This window comes from Pagrus pagrus (genome assembly GCF_965226575.1).
Source record: "Pagrus pagrus genome assembly, chromosome: 3".
NCBI lineage: Eukaryota > Metazoa > Chordata > Actinopteri > Spariformes > Sparidae > Pagrus > Pagrus pagrus.
Genome location: NC_140187.1, coordinates 29,904,439 through 29,922,859, shown reverse-complemented (window position 1 = coordinate 29,922,859; position 18,421 = coordinate 29,904,439). Strand labels below are relative to the sequence as shown.

At 42.3% G+C, this 18,421-nt stretch overlaps 2 protein-coding genes across 3 annotated transcripts in view; both read right to left on the bottom strand.

Annotated features, from left to right (window-relative positions):
- Positions 1 to 8,144: 8,144 nt before the first annotated feature.
- On the bottom strand, positions 8,145 to 16,675 carry LOC311254970 (bactericidal permeability-increasing protein-like). 2 transcript variants are annotated; one of them, XM_084349063.1, is made up of 17 exons: positions 16,537 to 16,675; positions 16,186 to 16,215; positions 14,478 to 14,585; positions 14,274 to 14,388; positions 14,048 to 14,176; positions 13,806 to 13,961; positions 13,628 to 13,691; positions 12,610 to 12,670; positions 12,431 to 12,522; positions 12,147 to 12,323; positions 12,008 to 12,067; positions 11,759 to 11,926; positions 10,818 to 10,885; positions 10,666 to 10,708; positions 10,519 to 10,582; positions 9,268 to 9,344; positions 8,145 to 9,089 (listed from the first exon to the last, which is right to left on the bottom strand). In XM_084349063.1, exons 3-17 carry the CDS (start codon positions 14,578 to 14,580, stop codon positions 9,048 to 9,050), a joined length of 1,419 nt encoding a protein of 472 aa, XP_084205189.1. In that variant the 5' UTR covers positions 14,581 to 14,585; positions 16,186 to 16,215; positions 16,537 to 16,675; the 3' UTR covers positions 8,145 to 9,047. The 2 variants fall into 2 exon arrangements, with proteins under 2 accessions (XP_084205189.1, XP_084205190.1); XM_084349064.1 differs by lacking the exon at positions 16,537 to 16,675 and having other exon boundaries at positions 16,186 to 16,318.
- Positions 16,676 to 17,107: 432 nt separating this feature from the next.
- Positions 17,108 to 18,421, bottom strand: part of LOC311254972 (uncharacterized protein) — a 29,744-nt gene continuing 28,430 nt past the window's right edge. Inside the window, exon 4 of the mRNA XM_084349066.1 lies at positions 17,108 to 17,633. Coding sequence (XP_084205192.1) covers positions 17,514 to 17,633 — 120 coding nt within the window. The 3' untranslated portion in view covers positions 17,108 to 17,513. The remainder of the gene's footprint in view (positions 17,634 to 18,421) is intronic.

Sequence of the window (18,421 nt, the reverse complement as noted above, 5' to 3'; positions counted from 1 at the left end):
TAGTAAATTGACGCGTGAACCCTCGGGAACAAGCGATGCGCGTTCCGGTACTCTGGAGGCGTGGCTTCGGGGGGGAAGGCTGAGGAAAGGGGTTTGGACTTTTGAATTGTTTTTTTTCTAAATGCTGTGTGCTCGAACCGTTTTTCCAACATCATCCACCCTACCTTTAATTCAGCTCCATCAAATTGGCTGCACTTGTTTTACTTTCATATACTTCAAATGAAGGTAATTATTTATATTATTATTTATTATATAATTATTATTTATTTAGCACCATTTTCATAATATTTCACGAGTTTTATTTATTCACTAAGATATCTGCATCTATATTTGCCTGTGGGCTATCCAAGCAAACAAAATTAAATCTTAGTCAATATTTATCCATCACTTTCCATTTTGTATAAGTGCAGTTGTAACTACATTACAGCTAAAATTATAGAAGCCAGCAAGATGCACACGGAGACCGGGGTTCACCTAGGGCTCACCGCCCTGTTAATGTAGGTCAAACACGGACTAGTCCCTCCCACTCTCCCGCCCGGAGAGGAGAGTTACCTGACTGCTGTTCCCGCAGTTCATTGTCATGCTGTTTCTTCCTCCTTTTTTTATTCCCCGAGGGATAACTCCGCTTCATCATGGCGTGCTAAACAGGCTTGCTAGGCTGATGCGCTGGGAATCTGGGACATGTGCGCGACGTTTTCATGGGGCCTCTATTAGTTTCCGAGGCCCTACGCAACGGGCGTAGTGTGCGTATTGGGTGAAGAAAGGAGACACCGGGCGTTTACCAGCAAAAACTGAACAGTTAGAAATGAAAAGAGGGAAATCACAGAATACAGAATATGTCCAGGAGACTCCTCAGGACGTGAGGGAGGAAGGATCAGATGGTGGCTCAGGTCGCGATGAGGAAAATATATATGGCTGCACATCTGTCAGCTGCACTGTGAGCAAGTGTAGCCTACACCATGCAGACACTTCTCAAACTTTATTTTGTAGACTCAGGACAGACTAGATCATGATTGCATTGGATATAATAGGGTAGCCTAACCTAATAAATCTCTCGGCTGCTGTCCAGTCCGGTAATAACGGGTCTGTGGTGTGTACGCTACGTCATCGCCAGGTAGAGCAACTGTAACACCACCCCAGCATTGGGAGAAATTATTTCATGTATAGTGAAATACCAAAGCTGTACACTGAGACCAGGAATGTTATTCAGGCAGAACTTGCACACCATCCTTCCTTCGCCTGCACTACAGACATCTGGACGAGCAGGGCAGTTGATGCATACATGGCAATCACAATTCAGTATATAACTGAATCCTGGAAAACACAGTCCTAGTGTTTAGGATGTTCAGCTTTATATTCAGATCACACATCAGATAGTGTCCATGAAGCCCTGCAGGAGATTGTGTAAGAGAAATGGGGACTGAACCTGTCAAACATGGCCAGGATAACCACTGACAATGCCTCTAACAACAAAAAGCATTTGAGAGCTACACCTGGATACCATGTTTTGGCCATAACCTTCATCTGGCTGTAGGCAAGGCTTTAAGCCTGGACCGTGTCTCAGCATGCTTGCCAAGACTCCGAAAAACCGTGTCTGCCTTTTCCAGGTCAAACAAAATGATGAGGAACTTGAAGGAGAAACAGAAGACCTTGAACCTACCCAAGCACAAGCTCATTCACGACGAGCCTACACACTGGAACTCCACCTTTGAGACAGATTCTGTATACAGCAACAAGCTGTCTGTGCTGCTTTGGAAATCGAAAATCGTAAGAAGTGGCACCTGATGCCTAAAGACTCAGACGTGACAACCCTAGAAACTATTAGAGAGGTCCCTGGCCCACTAAGCAGCTTCACAGATCCACTGAGTGGAGAGAAGGACCCCACATTGTCTTCTGTGCTGCCCCTGAAATGGAAAATATTTTCCTGTCTGACGGTGAAGGATGGAGAGAGCATTCTCTCACATGATATGAAAGACAAATTAAGAACAGACTTCACAGCAAGATATGAAAGCAGACTGCTGGACACTCTCCTCAACACTGCAGCATCCCTTGACACAAGATTTAAGGACACTTTCGTTACCAATGAGGAAGAAGAGAAGGCAATACTGTTGCAGAAATGTGATGAAGCTCCACAGAAGGTCAAAGTAGCAGAGCAGCAGCAACAGGAAGATCAAGGAGGGGCAAAAAAAGAAAAACAGATTTGAAAAGCCTGCTATCCACCATCAAGTTTGAGAAGAGGGAGGAGGCAGGTGGGGCTGAGGGCAGGGTGGGTCACTCCACATCCCGTGCTGACCAACTTGCATGTGAATTCTTGTCAAACAAATGAAAGCGATAAGTCCTTCTGAAGACCCTCTCACCTGGTGGAAGAACCATGCAACCACCCTGCCAACTCTTTCACATTTTGCCAGAAAGTACCTGTGCATTCCAGCCTTAAGCTGCGCTTCAGAACGAGTGTTCAGCACATCAGGCTTCATCTGCAGTCCTAGACGCGTGAGGCTGACTGAGGAGAACATTGACATGCTTGTTTTCCTGGCCAAGAACCTTAAATTGGCCAAAAAATTGTCCAGATTATAACATGTTCTGGTTTTCATATATCCATGTTCTGTGACAAATCTTTTTATTTTTTTAACAGCTGCATAATTATTTCATTGTTGTTACAACAGGTTAAGTAGCTATAAAGCTCAGCAGCTTTTACAAAAATATATATTTTTATTTTGACTTTTTACATGCTTGTTTTCCTGGCCAATAACCTTAAATTGGCCAAAGAACAGTCCAGATAATAACAAACATGTTCTGGTTTTCATATGTCCATGTTCTGTGACAAATCTTTTTATTTTCATTTTTTAAACAGCTGCATAATCATTTCATTGTTGTTATAACAGGTTAAGTAGCTATAAAGCTCAGCAGCTTTTAGAAAAATATATACTTTTATTTTGACATTTTAAGTTTAAGTGTTTCAATTAATAAAAAGAAATTAATCATTTTAAGTGCCACATTCTGTCATCTAATATGTTATTCCATTACTTTTGATGATGTTTTAGTTTTCCGCCGTGTTATCGTTTCAGTTTTTGGTATCGAGATATTTTAGGCAGGTATCGTACCGAAGTCATAATTTTGGTATTGTGACAACACTACCCTACAGTTGAAGCAGCGGTGGACCTGCTCAAGAGGACGCAAGATGTGCTGTCAGACTCCAGCTTACGTCGAAACAAAATTGCCAACAAAATTGCCAACGACTTCAATGACCTGGACTTCGGCTCTGATGCACTTCCTGTGCAACGTAGTCTGGGTCTCAACTGGGACCTTATGTCAGACACCTTTACCTTTAAGATTTCTGATGAGGAGAAGCCTTTCACTCATCGAGGCATCCTATCGACTGTGAACAGCATCTATGATCCTCTGGGATTTGTCGCCCCAGTCACCATACAAGGAAAGGCAATCCTACGAGAGCTTACACAGGACAATGGTGACTGGGATTCACCCCTCCCTCAAAAAAATTAAGAGATGTGGATCAAATGGCGATCCTCATTGAAAGATCTAGGTAGTCTCCAGGTTCCAAGTAGAGCATGACATTTTTCGGGAATTCCCGCGGGTCACGTGATTCCCGTGGGATTCCCGCGGGATGGGAGTCAAAGTTTTATTAATCCCGTGATTGGGACGGGATGGGAATAAAAATCAACGGGAGCGGGCAGGAGCGGGAACGCCATTAATAGATGATGATTTTCAGCCGTGTTAAACAACCAAAAGGACAGACACGTCCATTTTTGTAGTCATCTTTCAGTGAGCCAAAACTATTTTGACTTGCGTTAGAACTACACATCCAACAGTGCTTTGACTTCCGGCCGGGCCGGCCACTAAAAAACGGAGTGGGATGGGAGTGGGAGTAATTTTGAGTGGGAGCGGGATGGGAGCAGGAGTCATTCTACAGGAGTGGGACGGGATGGGATTTTTTTTTTTACTCCGGCCCGGGATTGGGATGGGATGGGATTTTTTCTCTGGGAGTGGGATGGGACGGGAGTGAAAATCCACTCCCGTGTCATGCTCTAGTTCCAAGACCCTATACAGAAATCTCTCCCACAGAAGTGTCACGTAGAGAGCTAATTTTCTTTTGCGATGCGTCAACAAAGGCAATTGCGGCCGTAGCCTACCTCAAACTGACAGACAGCAATGGAGCCATCCACGTGGGTTTCGTCATGGGCAAGGCTAAGCTAACTCCCGTCCCTGAGCATACAGTCCCGAGACTTGAGCTTTGTGCTGCAGTGTTGGCGGTGGAGCTTGCTGAGCTCATCTCTTCGGAGATCGACATGAGGTTGGACGACACTGTCTTTTACAGTGACAGTAAAGTAGTCTTAGGCTACATCAGTAATGATGCCAGACTTTTACGTCTATGTCAGTAATCGAGTCCTGCGGATAAGGAGCTTCTCCTCTCCTGAACAATGGCAGTATGTACCGACAGATGTAAACCCTGCAGACGTTGCCACGAGGTCATCATGAGGAATGCAGCTTCGAGCTGGTGAACCCCTCTTTGGATGCAGAGATCCGCCCGCAGGTATCCTCAATGAAGACGACCATGTGGAGCAAACAACTAGGGTCTCAGCTAGGGCTGTAACGATTCATCGAGTTACTCGAGTTACTCGATTACAAAAATTGGTCGAGGCAAAAACTCTGCCTCGAAGCGTCGTTAAATTCCTATGACGCGCAGGGATCTTGAATGTTCCACACGGACCGTTGTTAATACTACTGCGTAAAGTGCCGTACACGGACACGGAGAGCCCTCTCCGTCGCCGGAGAGCCGGAGAGCCTCTCCGTACTCTCCGGGCGCGGAGTGTCCGGCACTCCGTCGCGGGGAAACGGAGACGGCAAGGGCTGTGATTGGTCCTCTAAACTCACGTCCTCACGCTGGTTCTCCAGCAGCCCGGGGGGGATTGCATTGCGTATCCGCCACCACGACGGAGAACTGCGAAGGCTCGAGATGACATGCCAGAGCAGAATCAGTTTGTGCGCGTTTAAAAAACGTAGATATGATATCTGCTTTACAGACAGTTGAGACCGACGTGACATGTTCTCTCTCTCTGTCTGTCTGTAAGTGTGTGTGCACGTGTGTTTGTTTACGTCGGTCCGGAGCTCCTCCCTTCGTAAAACAAAGCGGTGGAGAATTGTAGATGCGCGACGATGAAGAAATTATTAATTAAATGAACACGGTCCGGACCGGTTCTATAGGAAAAGTGACCTTAAATGACTTCTGTTGTGATTTGGTGCTGTGTATAACATAAAATTATATATAACACAGCATGCGTGCACACACATAGGTTGCTAGGTTACCATAGCAAATAGGCCTATCCCAGAGATTATATATTATTTGTTAGTAGGTGGTTAGAAGGTGCAATCCCTTTTTGTAATGTTGTATAAGACAACACTAAGGCAAAATGGCCGTTACTATTTAAGTTTGTATTGATTCATAGTGTTACATGTTATACATGTTTTACAGTAAGTTGAAACTGTATTGTTATTTAATTGTTTGCACTTGCACTAAATGAGTAAATTGCAATAAAGTTTTGGAGCCAAATGTTGGAGTTGTAAGAAATACCTCTGTTATTTAAAGAAATAAAAGCCAAATGGTTGATCATTTTACAGCCACATCATTTTCGTCATGCATTATTTGTTTTGGTTGTTTAAAAATGCAAAAAATATATATATACGATTAATCGATTAATCGATCGATAAAGTGCTAGATTAATCGATTCCAAAAAGAATCGATAGCTACAGCCCTAGTCTCAGCGCTTCTCCAAGTTTTCTAGCTGGAAGTCACACAGCAATTTCAGTCGAGGAACTCTCAAGAGCTAAGGGATCTATCATCCGTGCAGTTCAGGACGAGACATACGCTCAAGAGTACGTCTGTAAGAAAGGGGGGAAATCTCCCTAGGGACAGTCCTCTTAAAGCCTTAGATCCCTTCATTGATGCCGATGGCCTCTTAAGAGTTGGGAGTCGTATCAGAGAAGCAGAACTCCAGTCAGAGGAGAAAACCCCCATCATCATCTCTGGCAAGCACCATATAGCAACACTTCTGGTCAGGTATTACCATCAGAAAGCACAACACCAGGGACGACTGTTCACCGAAGGTGCCTTACACGCTGCTGGCCTCTGGATAGTTGGTGGAAATCCAATATTGATGACACTTCTGTCGAGAAGTTTTTGCTGGACCAAGGCTGCAAGTGGATGTTCAGTGTTCCCCATGCCTCTCACATGGGTGATTCATGGGACAGAATGATTGGTGTAGCAAGAAAAATCTTGGACTCAATGTTCCTGCAGCTCGGGACATCAAAGCTGACTCATGAAGCACTCTCCACCCTGATTGCAGAGGTGGTCGCTATCATCAATGCCAGACCTCTCATACCAGTGTCGACTGATCCAGATGACCCATTCATACTGACACCGGCAACCCTCCTCACTCGGAAAGTGAGTCTGTCTTCTGCCCCAGTTGGTGACTGGGTCAAAGATCTTCACAAACACCAGTGGTGCCAAGTCCAGCATTTAGCTCAAACCTTCTGGGACAGGTGGAAAAAAAAATACCTTTCTTCACTTCAGCCATGTAAGTGGCAGGTTCCCCAGCCCGACCTTCAGCCTGGAAGCTTCTCAATTTCCAGGAAAGAGGGGACTTAAGTATTTCTGCTGCCTGTTACTGAGACAGTCTTGCTCCTAGCTCCTGAGGAGAAGCCATAATAGCTTCTATGGACTGTTTGGTAGTGGCGGTTTAATCCCACCAGGCGGGGAGTGTTCTGTTTTTGTTTTTGGTGATCAAATTCATTGTTTTATTTGTTAGCAGTGGCCCTTTTAAGAGAGACAGGAAGTGGGTCACAGGACGTTACATGTTGTCACAAGTCAATCAGGAAGTGGAGGCACATGGCAGTAAAACAGCTAGTCCAGCTGCGTGTTTCTATCTGAAGACATCTTCCTACATCTCATGCCTTATGAAGCATTGTCATTTCACCCTTTTCTAGTCAATAAACCTGTGGACAAACTGATCACTGTCTCCAGAGTTTTGATGAACGGAAGGTGTTTATCTTACTGCCGAGTTATATTCTGAACATATAATGAGGGCGGCACAAAATTAATGGCTGATAGCACAGAAAGATATGTTTAAGGTCATTCAGAAAATAATGTTAAGGGTTGTCCATACAAAGGACAAGAACTATAACAATATACTATATATGAAATAAATAATAGATAAAACAATTTTCTAACTCAAGTACATGGTGGAGTCCATACCACAACTATAAAGTCAAAGACAGATTGGCTGTCAGTGATCCCAAAGAAAACAATCACTGACAGCCAATCAGAATTCATCTGAATTTACAGAGGCATCAATTAGTTTGATTCTGGAGACATTCTTCCACAAAATAATTGTTGCAGGAGTGCTGATAATATTGGTTTCTACCTGTAGCTTACCTCTTTTATGTTGGCTAATTGAAACAATTTTCAGATGGTCTACTGGTCACTTAGTAAACAGACATCCTGCCAACAGTCGGTGGCACTAATAGGGTCTCTGAAGTTCATTTTGTCTTCAATGAAATCCCCAGGATCATTGATTTTGACTCGTACGACAGTAGGAATAAAAGGCAACAACTATCATGTCAGAGTGTTGGATTCCCTGAACCCTGCTTATCTTTGAAGAATTTCGTGAAACAATTTTAAAATATCGTTTGTTTGTTAGTTTTTGCATCGTGCAGCAGTAACAGGTAATTTGAAATTATTTTCCTAAAATGCCGACACAGCTTGAGAATGCAGCGGGCGCTCGATTGTCACATTGTTATCATTATAATGATAATGATCCTTCTTGGTGTGGATGGCTTTTACTTTTCGCACCGAAGAACACTAATATGTTTTTTTACCAGTGTAAAAAACTCTACACTCATTCTCGATAAAAACATGTACATTTCTTCTCCAGTCAGTGCTCTTGATCGAAGCACTGGCTAAGCTCTGGAGTCGGTCTCCGGGTGTGTACGCTGCCCACCGCTCCCCTGGGATGGGTTCAGTGCAGAGTGCCAGTTTCACCATGTTGTACGTTGTATGATATGTGACATAAATAAAGCTTCTTCTTCTTCTAAAATAAGAAATCAATCCCAGGTGTTCAGATTTAGGCATCTTTATTAAAATCACATACAATTCATGAAGGTCTCAGAAACTAGCATGAAAAACAGTCTGCTGATAGTCAATGGTAACAGTCGGAGGACATCATTTCAACACAGTGAAGAACTTTAAGGCATTATCTGGTAATTTAAAAGGTTTCTTTATTCACTCATTCATTGGTTTCATTTGGTTTTAGTAGGATTTTGGTCATCTTACAGTCACCCTGGACTGCTGTGAAAACTACAATGTGTTATTTATACAGTCAGTATTTACTAGAGCTGCAATGACAAGTTGATTAATCAAATAGCGAATCAATATGAAAATCATTGTTGGCTGCAGCCCTAGTAATACCAATGTGTATGTATGTACTGAACTGCTTAAAGTACTAAAACCTGTCAAGATGATGTCAAATATAGTGATTATTTAATACAAACTACTGTATCTTATCTGTTTTGTCTTGTGCTTGATTGATGTCTTTGCATTTTTTTCTGGGACTGCAGTCAAGATGTCGTGGGTCAGCACATTTGCCCAAATCGCTCTGTGAGCTACAAAGTCAGAAAGTTTTTAGAAAGAATTTTCCCTAAGTCAGCAGCAGAAAGTGCTGCGATCTGCTTTGGAAGAAGCATGTTATTATAAAGAAGATGATTGTGGTGACAAACTGCAAACCCTGTCCTGCAGACTGTGTCCTGTTACTACACGTCTGCAGTTACCCTGCTGGAAAAGTTCATCTACATTTCATATATAGAAAACCTGGTCTGAGTTCAAGTTTAAAAGATACAGAAAAATAAAATAAAAAAGCTAACTTATAAAAAAAAAATGAGGAGATGCTTGTTTCTCAGGCTCGTAGTTGTACTCTGGCTGTGATCATGGTGGCCTGTGCAGTGCAGAAATAATCTCTGGGAGTTTGCAGAAATGGCGTTTAACCTGTGAACTGGACATCTGTCCCAATCAGGATATTGTCCTAGAGAAAAAGACACCACAGAAACATTTCAACAGTTATTAACAGCTCTGAGGTTATGAATTCTGTTGATAATCTACACATTTAAGAAGTTCTCTGCTCTCATTTAAATTCCATGTCAAATAAGAAACGCAGTTTTGCAGAAAACATGCAGTTTTGCAGAAAACATGCAGCCTCTTACCTTCAGGATCTGAAGCCTGGTGTTCAGGAGGTTCATGTTTCTAAGTGCAGGAAGTGGGTATCCCTTTGCAAGTTGAACTATGAAGCAAAATTCACATTTAAATAAACGAGCATCAAAGTCCAACATTACAAACATTATTATGATATTAGCCTGGGTTTTGTCTTAAATTTTAATTATATTGAACACCATTAAAATAGATAAACATAACAATAACTAGAACACATGGGATTAAATGAACTCTAAAATGACAATGCAGTGTAATTCAATTAGAAAATAAAATTAAAGGTGAAATGCAATGTAAGCACAGATGCTAACAATGTGCTAGGAGGTTGTATAAATATGACATTAATTAAAACAAAGTTGTTTAAAAAAGGCAACCAAGTCTTTCACCTGTGTTTAATTTAACCTGCAATAACATTTTTTTTCTGGCCACTTGGGGGCAGCAGAAACAAGTTGTGAACAGACAGACATCACATCACCTTTCACCTTGCTTATAATATTCACACATCCAGCAGTTATGGAGCAACATTATTATTTTATTGGATTCTTTGTGAATTTAAGTCCAACATTCACTCTCTTCTAGCTCTTTTTTTGGTCTCTACCAACTTCTGAGGGAAATATCTAACTTTTTTGCTCCACTATGTTCACCAGCTAGTCTCTAACTGTATGTCTGTGTTTGGATACCGAGCAGGTAGTGTTCAGTGGGTTTTAAGGGCTTTTCCTCTAAAAAATTGCTGCCTGACTGTTGCGGTGAGAGTAAATTAAAACATGTTGCAGCTGTACAGGTAACCAATGAGCTGAAACTTAATGTAAAGCTCCATAAAGCTGAGGGAAACAGCAGATTCAGCTGGTAATTCTCTGTAGGCTCATCATTACGACTGACCCCTTTCACATTGACACGTTATTTTCACATTGTCGTTGATATCGGTATCGATTATAGCTGTTTTTAAACAAAACCACATTCCTAGTTTCATAAATTGGGGTGTAACACATAACATGATAATGAATCTGCAATATAAACATGTCCAAGACTATTTAGAGCTTTGAATGTAAGTGAAAGAATTTGAAACCAATTTTAGAAGTTACAGGAAGCCAGCTCAGCCTGTCCGCCACTGGCTTGACTTCTCTTTTGGGTTTTATACAGCACTGTTCAGATTCAGAGTTCTGTACCTGAAGCCTGTCAGCAGAACATTTAGTAATGATATGGCACCTTCTTCATATAGAGTATAAACTGGAAATACAAGAACTCACCATTCAGCGCAGGTATCACCACCACATTGAGGACCATTTCAAAGATGCTGTCGAGGGATTTGACCTGCAGGGGTTAGAGTCAGGGTTAGTCTGTTGTGTTGGTACTGATGGTACCTGCGGTGACTCATGTTAGAATGCAGCTCTCACCCGAAACGCTCCCACAGAACTTGTCCCCACGGTCAGATCAAATCTGTGCAAACCAGACAGGCAAAATTAGACTGTGATGTTAATTTTTACGAAGACCTTTTGGCCCCACTTTTCTCTTCTGAGAGCAAGTAGTGTTTTTTTTAGTAACTCACTTGTTTAGGGTGACTCCTCCACCAAGCCTCATTCCTCTGAGAAACATTCGGGCGCTGACACTGGTCTCCTGTAAAGACAGTTACATGAAGTCAAACTCAAACTCTTGAAATAAACAACAAAGTTTTTGCAAACCTCTTATCTTTTATTGAGATCATTTACTTTTCCTCTTAACTAAAAATTGAATCTTTAAGTTTTAGAAACTAAAAATTCTCAGATTAACAGTCGTAATTTAATTTGTCACTTGCAATTATTGTATTATCTCAACAAAAGATCATAGGTTAGCAAAACTTTCTGAAGTAAATACTGATGGCACAGTGTAATGACAAAATGGAAAAAAGACACCATTGACATAGCTTGGTTTCCTATAAACCTCACTTTCACTATTCTCGATTTTTCCTGGAAAATTGAGGGTTGAATAAGGACAGTAAGGAGGCGTGTCTGCCACTGTAAAACCAAACCAGGAATAGGCATAGTTTTACCCGGTCGCTATCCCCAGGTAATGGTGGAACAACCGCAATAACTGTGGAAACTTTACATTGCAAAAGAGGAACCCCGCTGATGGAGAAGGCAAAGAAGGTGACGAGGAAGAATGATAGAAACCGAGGTAAAACAAGAGTGGACCGACGATGAAGTGCCGTGACTGTGTCAAAGTCTGTTCCCCCGCTGATGTGTTCCCCCTTCCCAGCAGGACTTGAGACTGTTCAATACCACCATTTTTTCCATTTGATCAGCAAGTAACAAAACCTACCTACTTATTCATACAACTCTGTGTTTTACTCCAAAGTGGGATTCTTAGGGTTGTTTTTTTGCTTTGGACAGTAGCCAGACTGCTAGCGGTAGCCATGTTGCTAACATTTTTTTCTGCAAAACAATACACAGAAGTCTTTTTTTTTGTTTTTTACAGTGTTCACCTTTTCATCATGTCAGCTGTGTAACCTACCAAGTTCAGGACAAAGAGAGAGGAAAGCTTGGCATTGGGTTGGATAGCGTAGGCCGTCACCGTGCCAGTGACATTAACTGTCATCTTGTTAGGCTCAAAAGTGACGACGGGATCCTTAGCTGCCTTCACCACCAGTTTCATCATCAGGCCTGGGAAACGCCTGGCAATCTGAAAATACATCAAGATACAGCTGACTGCTCGCCAATGAAGGTAATGCTTCTTATAAAATCAGCGGAATGTGTGTGTCACCTCTGGGATGAAGACTCCAAACGTTCTGGTGTTGAGTCGGATGGGAGAAAATCTTGGGATCTGTTTTGACAGAAAGGTTGTAGATCAGTGTGACGTCATGACAGTGGATTGATTAGGAAATTTGGAGGATAAAGCTCACCATGTCATCAGTGACGTCCTGGCTGAGGATTCCAGCTCTGTTGTAGACGAAGCCTGCAGAGTTGGCAGTGAAGGCGGACAAGCTGATGTACACCATGTTGTTGACCTGGGGCGGCAGGGAGATGGCTTTTGGAGAGAAAGGAGGCTCCTGACGGTTCCTGATGTTGTAAAACACACCCTAAATGACAAAGACGGACAGAAAAGTTGTGATATGACCACGACTGTCTATTTCTTTATTACCAACCTGTCCTTAAATGTACAGTATAATGGTGTGCAATTTTTTACCTTCAAGTTCAAGTCAATGTAGGATGTTGTAACTGAGGGCGATGACACCATGGAGTATTCAATCTCTGCATGCTTGTCCACCCTGGCCAAAACTGCAGTGAGGCAGAAAGTCTCTCAGATATTCAGCATCAAAACATCCAAATATTTGGCAGAAAGAGATTTTTTTTTCTTTTTTTTACCATTGAGACTTTGCAGACGAGGGTTCATACCAGATACTGCCTTGGTCACCAGAGGGCAGATCTGCAACAATGAAGAGCACAGAAAAATCTATTGTTAGACTCCAAAAGAAACTTGGTGTGACACAGTGAATTCTGAGAAAATGACTCTTAGAAGCGCCCCAAAATGAATACACCATTGTTTACTTTTGTTTTTTAGAGCAGATTTTGTTTTGTCAGATCTGAAGGATTGTAGATTCTCTACGCTCTCCATGATGACTTCCAATCATCAGAATGTATTTTTGTTGTGGCTGAATTCATTAAACATCATAAGATCGTAAGTTTAACTTGTAATTGAGTATTTTTATACCAATGTCTACATTGTTTACTTACAGCTACTATAAGGAATGTTCATTTTCTGATGGTTCTGGCGCCCCCTGTGGACAAAAGATGACGATGGCGACACAAAGTATGGATTGCTTTAGTGTTGCACCATACCAACAGACTTCTTTCCTCAGGCTGTGCTACCTCCCAATTCATCCTCAACACTCTGCTCCAAAAAACAGTTTTAAATTATAACTTATCTGACCCGGTGACAGGCATTAAGAATAACTGTAATTGTACTTCATTGATTTTTGTAAATGTATGCTTATTGTGAATTTAATGCCAGCAACATGTTTCAAACAAACTCGGGCAGGGCAACAAAAGACTTGGAGAGACCTGTTTGGAATATTCCACATTTTCATTGCTGACAGGTGATAGTGTCATGATTGAGTATTAAAGGCTCAGTTGTTCAGATGGGGCGAGGTTCACCACTTTGTGAAACACTTGATTGTATAAAGGATATTACTACATTACTCTCGATAAAGCTGTTGTTGGGAAACACAGTTCAGTTACAAATGATTGCGCTCTTTTTTTATTTCGTTTTACACAACATCCACGTTTTTGGGTGTCAGGGTTTCCTCCATGGCTGCTCTGAGTAAAGGTTTCTCTTAGCAGTGAACAAGTTAGAAGAAGAACATGTTAAGAGGATTTCCCTCACCTGTTTCTCCAGTGCTCTTCGCAAAGCCCTATTAATGTATTTTGAGAAGAGATTGTACAGCCAGCTGCAACAGAAAGCAAACATAGTAATTAGAGGAGAATGCAGTACGTCAAGGACGAAAAGTTACACTGATCATTCACATGACTTCAATTGTAGCGCATGGCAGGGTTTCTTTTACCTGGCCCCACGGTGGAATTTGACCTTAGTACTGCCGACATTGGCCGCACAGTTGGCAGTACTGACCGCGGGATGGCCTGTTGCATCACTGCTGATGGCAATACTAGCAGAGATACTGAGAGCCCTCACATCCAGATCAAAATAGCCGCTGTCTCTTCTGTCAAGAGAGAGACATCACTGCTGCAGCAAAAATATCACACAATAGATTTTAGTGCATTAAAGAAGAAATATTTTCTCACTCACATAAATAGGTACTTGACCCTCCAGTTTCCACGCAGACTGATAAAGGCACCACTAATAGACATCTTGACACCCGTCCCTGGCACCAGATTCACTGCAGATGTCGGCAATCCCACACTCTTGATAACGATGCTGGAAGAAACAACATGCTTCTATGTAAAGGCACTTGGCTTCTGTGTATCCCAGTTTTCCAACAGAATTTACAGTGTTGGATGAATTGGTGACTTACTTTGACAGGCTGTACCTGACCCTGCCAATGACAGACACCCTACGTTTCCCTGAAAAATCAGGGGCCCGGATGGCTTTGAGTTTCTCCTGGAGAGATGCCATCCCCAGTTGTCTGCCTATAATGAAATGCAAGACAATTTGATGATGAAGCACTGGAGATCATCATTTTCCAACTGACAGAGGAAACCGGTGCTGCAGTGCTTACCATATTCAAGGCCTTTTGCTGTTAGTCTGACCTTCACCCCGGGTTTGGTGCTTAAGGTCATAGGGATGAAGGCCACCAGAGCCAGCCAACAGAACAGGGACATTTTGACTGTTGGGAGACAAAAAGGACAAGATTGTTGACAGAATTGTCATCGTTTTTCTCAATATGACACCTTAAAATCATGCAAAGTTTCTGCTTTTGTGTGATTGGCACGTTTGCTTTTCTACAAAGTACATTCAGGAAGCAATACAATGTGGCTTCCTCTTTATAGAGCGCCTCTCCCTTTTATTACAAGTTACTGGTTCCTTATTCTTCAGATATCCCATTGATAGATGCCTTAACATAGATTACTTACTCAGTGGCTTCTCCTTAAAGCACAGACCATTCTTTACTGTACTACTGTAATCATAGACATCTGGAATGCGACAAGGAGCCCTGCTTTTTCTTAAAGATCAGCCATAACATTTTGGAAACCACTGGTTCGTCCTCTAACGGTGTCTTCTGTTTTAATAAGCATATCATATATTTTTTTTAAAGGGGCACTTTGTAGTTTTGGAGAAGAAATTTTAATATTACAATATTAATGAGGTAAACTCAGATATATTTCTTTCTTTCATGAACAAATAAAAAAGCTGTTCTCAGAGCGACATAATTTTTCAAGAACACTATTTGAAGCTACAGAGGTGGCAGGGTCCGCCACATATAAACAAAGTGAAACAGTATGAAATTGTCTTGTCCTTTAAGGTCAGTATGTTTATTCAGTCATGAAGTGAATTTATTTAGTTTGTTTAGGCATACAAAAATCAGTCAATGAAGATCTTTCTATTCTGAATAAAATTTCTTCCCCCAAACCACAAAGTGCACCTTAAAAATAAAGGCTTAAAGGTATAGTTCAGTCTAAAACAAAATTCAGTCATTATCGACTCACCCTCATGCTGATGAGAAGTCTGGTGTAGTTTCTTATTCCTCAAAGTGCAGCTGGAGACCCGCGGGGGTACCCTCCGGCAACAATAATCCATATAACGAGCGTAAGTGGTGCCCGAAACCTTACTTCCTGCTTTGAGCGACCAAGCTACACACAAACACAAGAGGGATCTGCCTGCACTAGTGATTTGAAACTTTGACACTCACAGCAGGATGTAAATACCGGTGTGTATCTATCGCGAGTTCTCCTTGATCTTGTCCGGCGCAGCTTTCGTAGTGCAAACGCTGTGAGGGAGACTCGCGTGAACGTGGAGCGTGCCTCCAGGCAGATAAAGCATAGTGACTGTTTAGGCTAGAAAAATGTACTAAATGACGTCGTTTCGAGTAAACTCTGGATGTCGCCACTTCAGGACACTTGGATTGCAGTGGACGAGCAGTATGGAGGAATATTACAACGTTTTTGTGTAGTTTTATGGACCTTTTCCTCTCGGGCACAATTGACACTCATTATATGGATTATTGTTGCAGGAGGGTACCCCCGCGCAAGGAATAAGAAACTACACTGGACTGCTCATCAGCATGAGGGTGAGTCGATAATGACTGAATTTCGTTCTAGAGTGAACAATTCTTTTAACATGAACATTAAATCCACAACAACTTAATGTCGTGGACTGAAAAGTTAAGTTATGTTTCTCTCTGAAAGTATCTTTCTGCACTGTATATCAGATCATTTTGAGATACAGATACTTGTAATTGTACTGAAGTATAACGTGAGTACATGTACCTTCCAGTGCAGCCTTGGGATTCCTGTCACCTGTAGAAGAAACCACATGAGTGGTGAATGTGTTGAAGGACTGAACTGATGATCTAAGACATGTGACTAGCAGTGGAAATCTGTCAGTGGAAAGTGCAGTGAAGGAAGAAAGGTGTTATTTTCTATATTTATTTGCACAAAAAAAAAAAAAAAAAAAAAAAAATGAAACACTCCTCATCTCTGACTGAACATTCAAAGACATCAGCACTTAATTTCTCCCTGAGTCATTATATTTCATCAAAAGACAAGCAGCACTGACACTACTATCTTTCCTAATCTGTTTTGCAGCCACTTAACACAGTTTCATACAGCCACTCTTACCTGAAGCAGCAGTTTTTCAGGACCAGACAGCTTCGGATGTGTCGCTCTGACTACCAACAACTGGACTGGGACTTGTATTTATATAGACAGAGTGAAAGAGGAAGTGAAGCACACACCCTCTAATTCACTTACTCAATCAGGAACTGATTGGCTGCTTGGAAACATTTCTTCATTACTTCACTGGCCTGCTCTCTTGTAACCTCTTCAAAATCTACACCTACAGTGCTCTTATCTGAGTGCTATTTACCTGAAAAACAAACTCAGACAGCTACAGTTTGATGTGGTTTGGCAGTGGTGGTCCTAGCTTGCATGACGCCCTGGGCGAACCTCACCTTCAGCGCCCCCACAAAAAAAAAACCTCATGCACAAAATAACTTTTTACTAAACTAATATTCACATTATTGTTGTACAATACAATATTGTCTGTTGTTGCGAGCACCATCTTCTTCGCTGTGGTGTCCTGGGGTGCGGGCATCAAAACGAAGGACGCTAACAGACTGAATAAACTCATCAAAAAAGCAAGGTCTGTTGTTGGCTCTAAGCTTGTCACCCTGGAGGAGGTGGTGGAGGACAGGATACTGGCAAAACTGCTGGCAATCATGGGCAATGTCTTTCATCCCCTCCACAAAACTCTGGACAAGCTTAAGAGCAGCTTCAGCAACAGACTCATTCAACCCCGCTGCCTAAAGGAACGGCACAGGAAATCATTCCTACTTTTTGCCATCAGATTTTATAACGCTCACTCCACAACACACAAATAATGCGCTTTAAATTATTATTACCATAAATACTGCACCTTATCCTCTTGCACCTTATGTTCCACTTACCTTTACTCTTCGATACCTCAGTATTTTATTTTATCTACCTCAGTATTTTATTTTATTTTATTTTATTTTATAGCTACTGTTACGTCCCCCTCTATGGCATCCAGGGGAAAGGGGGAGCAACAATTAACGGTTCCTCTTTTTTTCTTCTTCTCACCCACGGGACAAGGCATCAGCCACCACATTGTCGGTCCCCTTTTTGTGCTTGACCTCCAGGTTGTATCCTTGCGCCAACCGGGCCCATCGTATCAGTCGCTGGTTGTGGTTGTACATCTGTGTTAGAAATACAAGAGGGTTATGGTCTGTGTATACAACCACGGGAGATGGACTGGCACCGACATACACTTCGAAATGCTGAAGCGCGAGTAGCATAGCTAGGGTCTCTTTTTCAATGGTGGAGTAGTTCAGTTGATGGCGTTTGAACTTGACTGAGAAGTAACACACTGGATGACACACGTCACCCTCCCCATCTTGTATCAGCACAGCCCCAGCTCCTGAAGCACTCGCATCAACCTCCAGCTTAAAAGGACGGGAGAAGTTAGGCGCCACCAGGACAGGTGCACTGCAGAGGAGAGATTTTGCTGCCTCGAAGGCATACTGACAGTCAGTATTCCATACAAAAGGAACCCTCGGGCTACACAGACTGGTTAAGGGATTAACTACCACAGAGAAGTTTTGCAGAAACACCGGTAATAACCAGCCATGCCCAAGAATCGCCGTAGCTCAAGCCTTGACGTGGGAACCGGATAGGACAGCACGGCCGAGATTTTAGCATCTACGGGCCGCACCTGCCCGCGGCCGACCTGCTTCCCCAAGTATGTAACCGTGGCTTTACCGAACTCGCACTTGGCTAGGTTAAGAGTCAAGGATGCTTCTGCAAGTCGTTGGAACACTTCTGCCAAGCTAGCAATATGACTGGCCCAATCGCTTGAGTACACGCCGACATCATCTAGGTAAACACTACAGTTCCTTGACAGCCCCTAGCACCAGATTCATCAGATGCTGAAATGTAGCAGGTGCATTTCTCACCCCAAATGACATAACTGTATACTGCAGGAAGT

Excerpts from the sequence above, each read along its gene's own strand:
- LOC311254970 (XM_084349063.1), bottom strand. The coding sequence starts at position 14,580 with ATGTCCCTGTTCTGTTGGCTGGCTCTGGTGGCCTTCATCCCTATGACC. Across the intron at positions 13,692-13,805 it reads AAATTCCACCGTGGGGCCAG|CTGGCTGTACAATCTCTTCT; the intron begins GTAAAAGAAACC and ends TTTCTGTTGCAG. Across the intron at positions 9,345-10,518 it reads GGTGATACCTGCGCTGAATG|TTCAACTTGCAAAGGGATAC; the intron begins GTGAGTTCTTGT and ends TTTGCTTCATAG.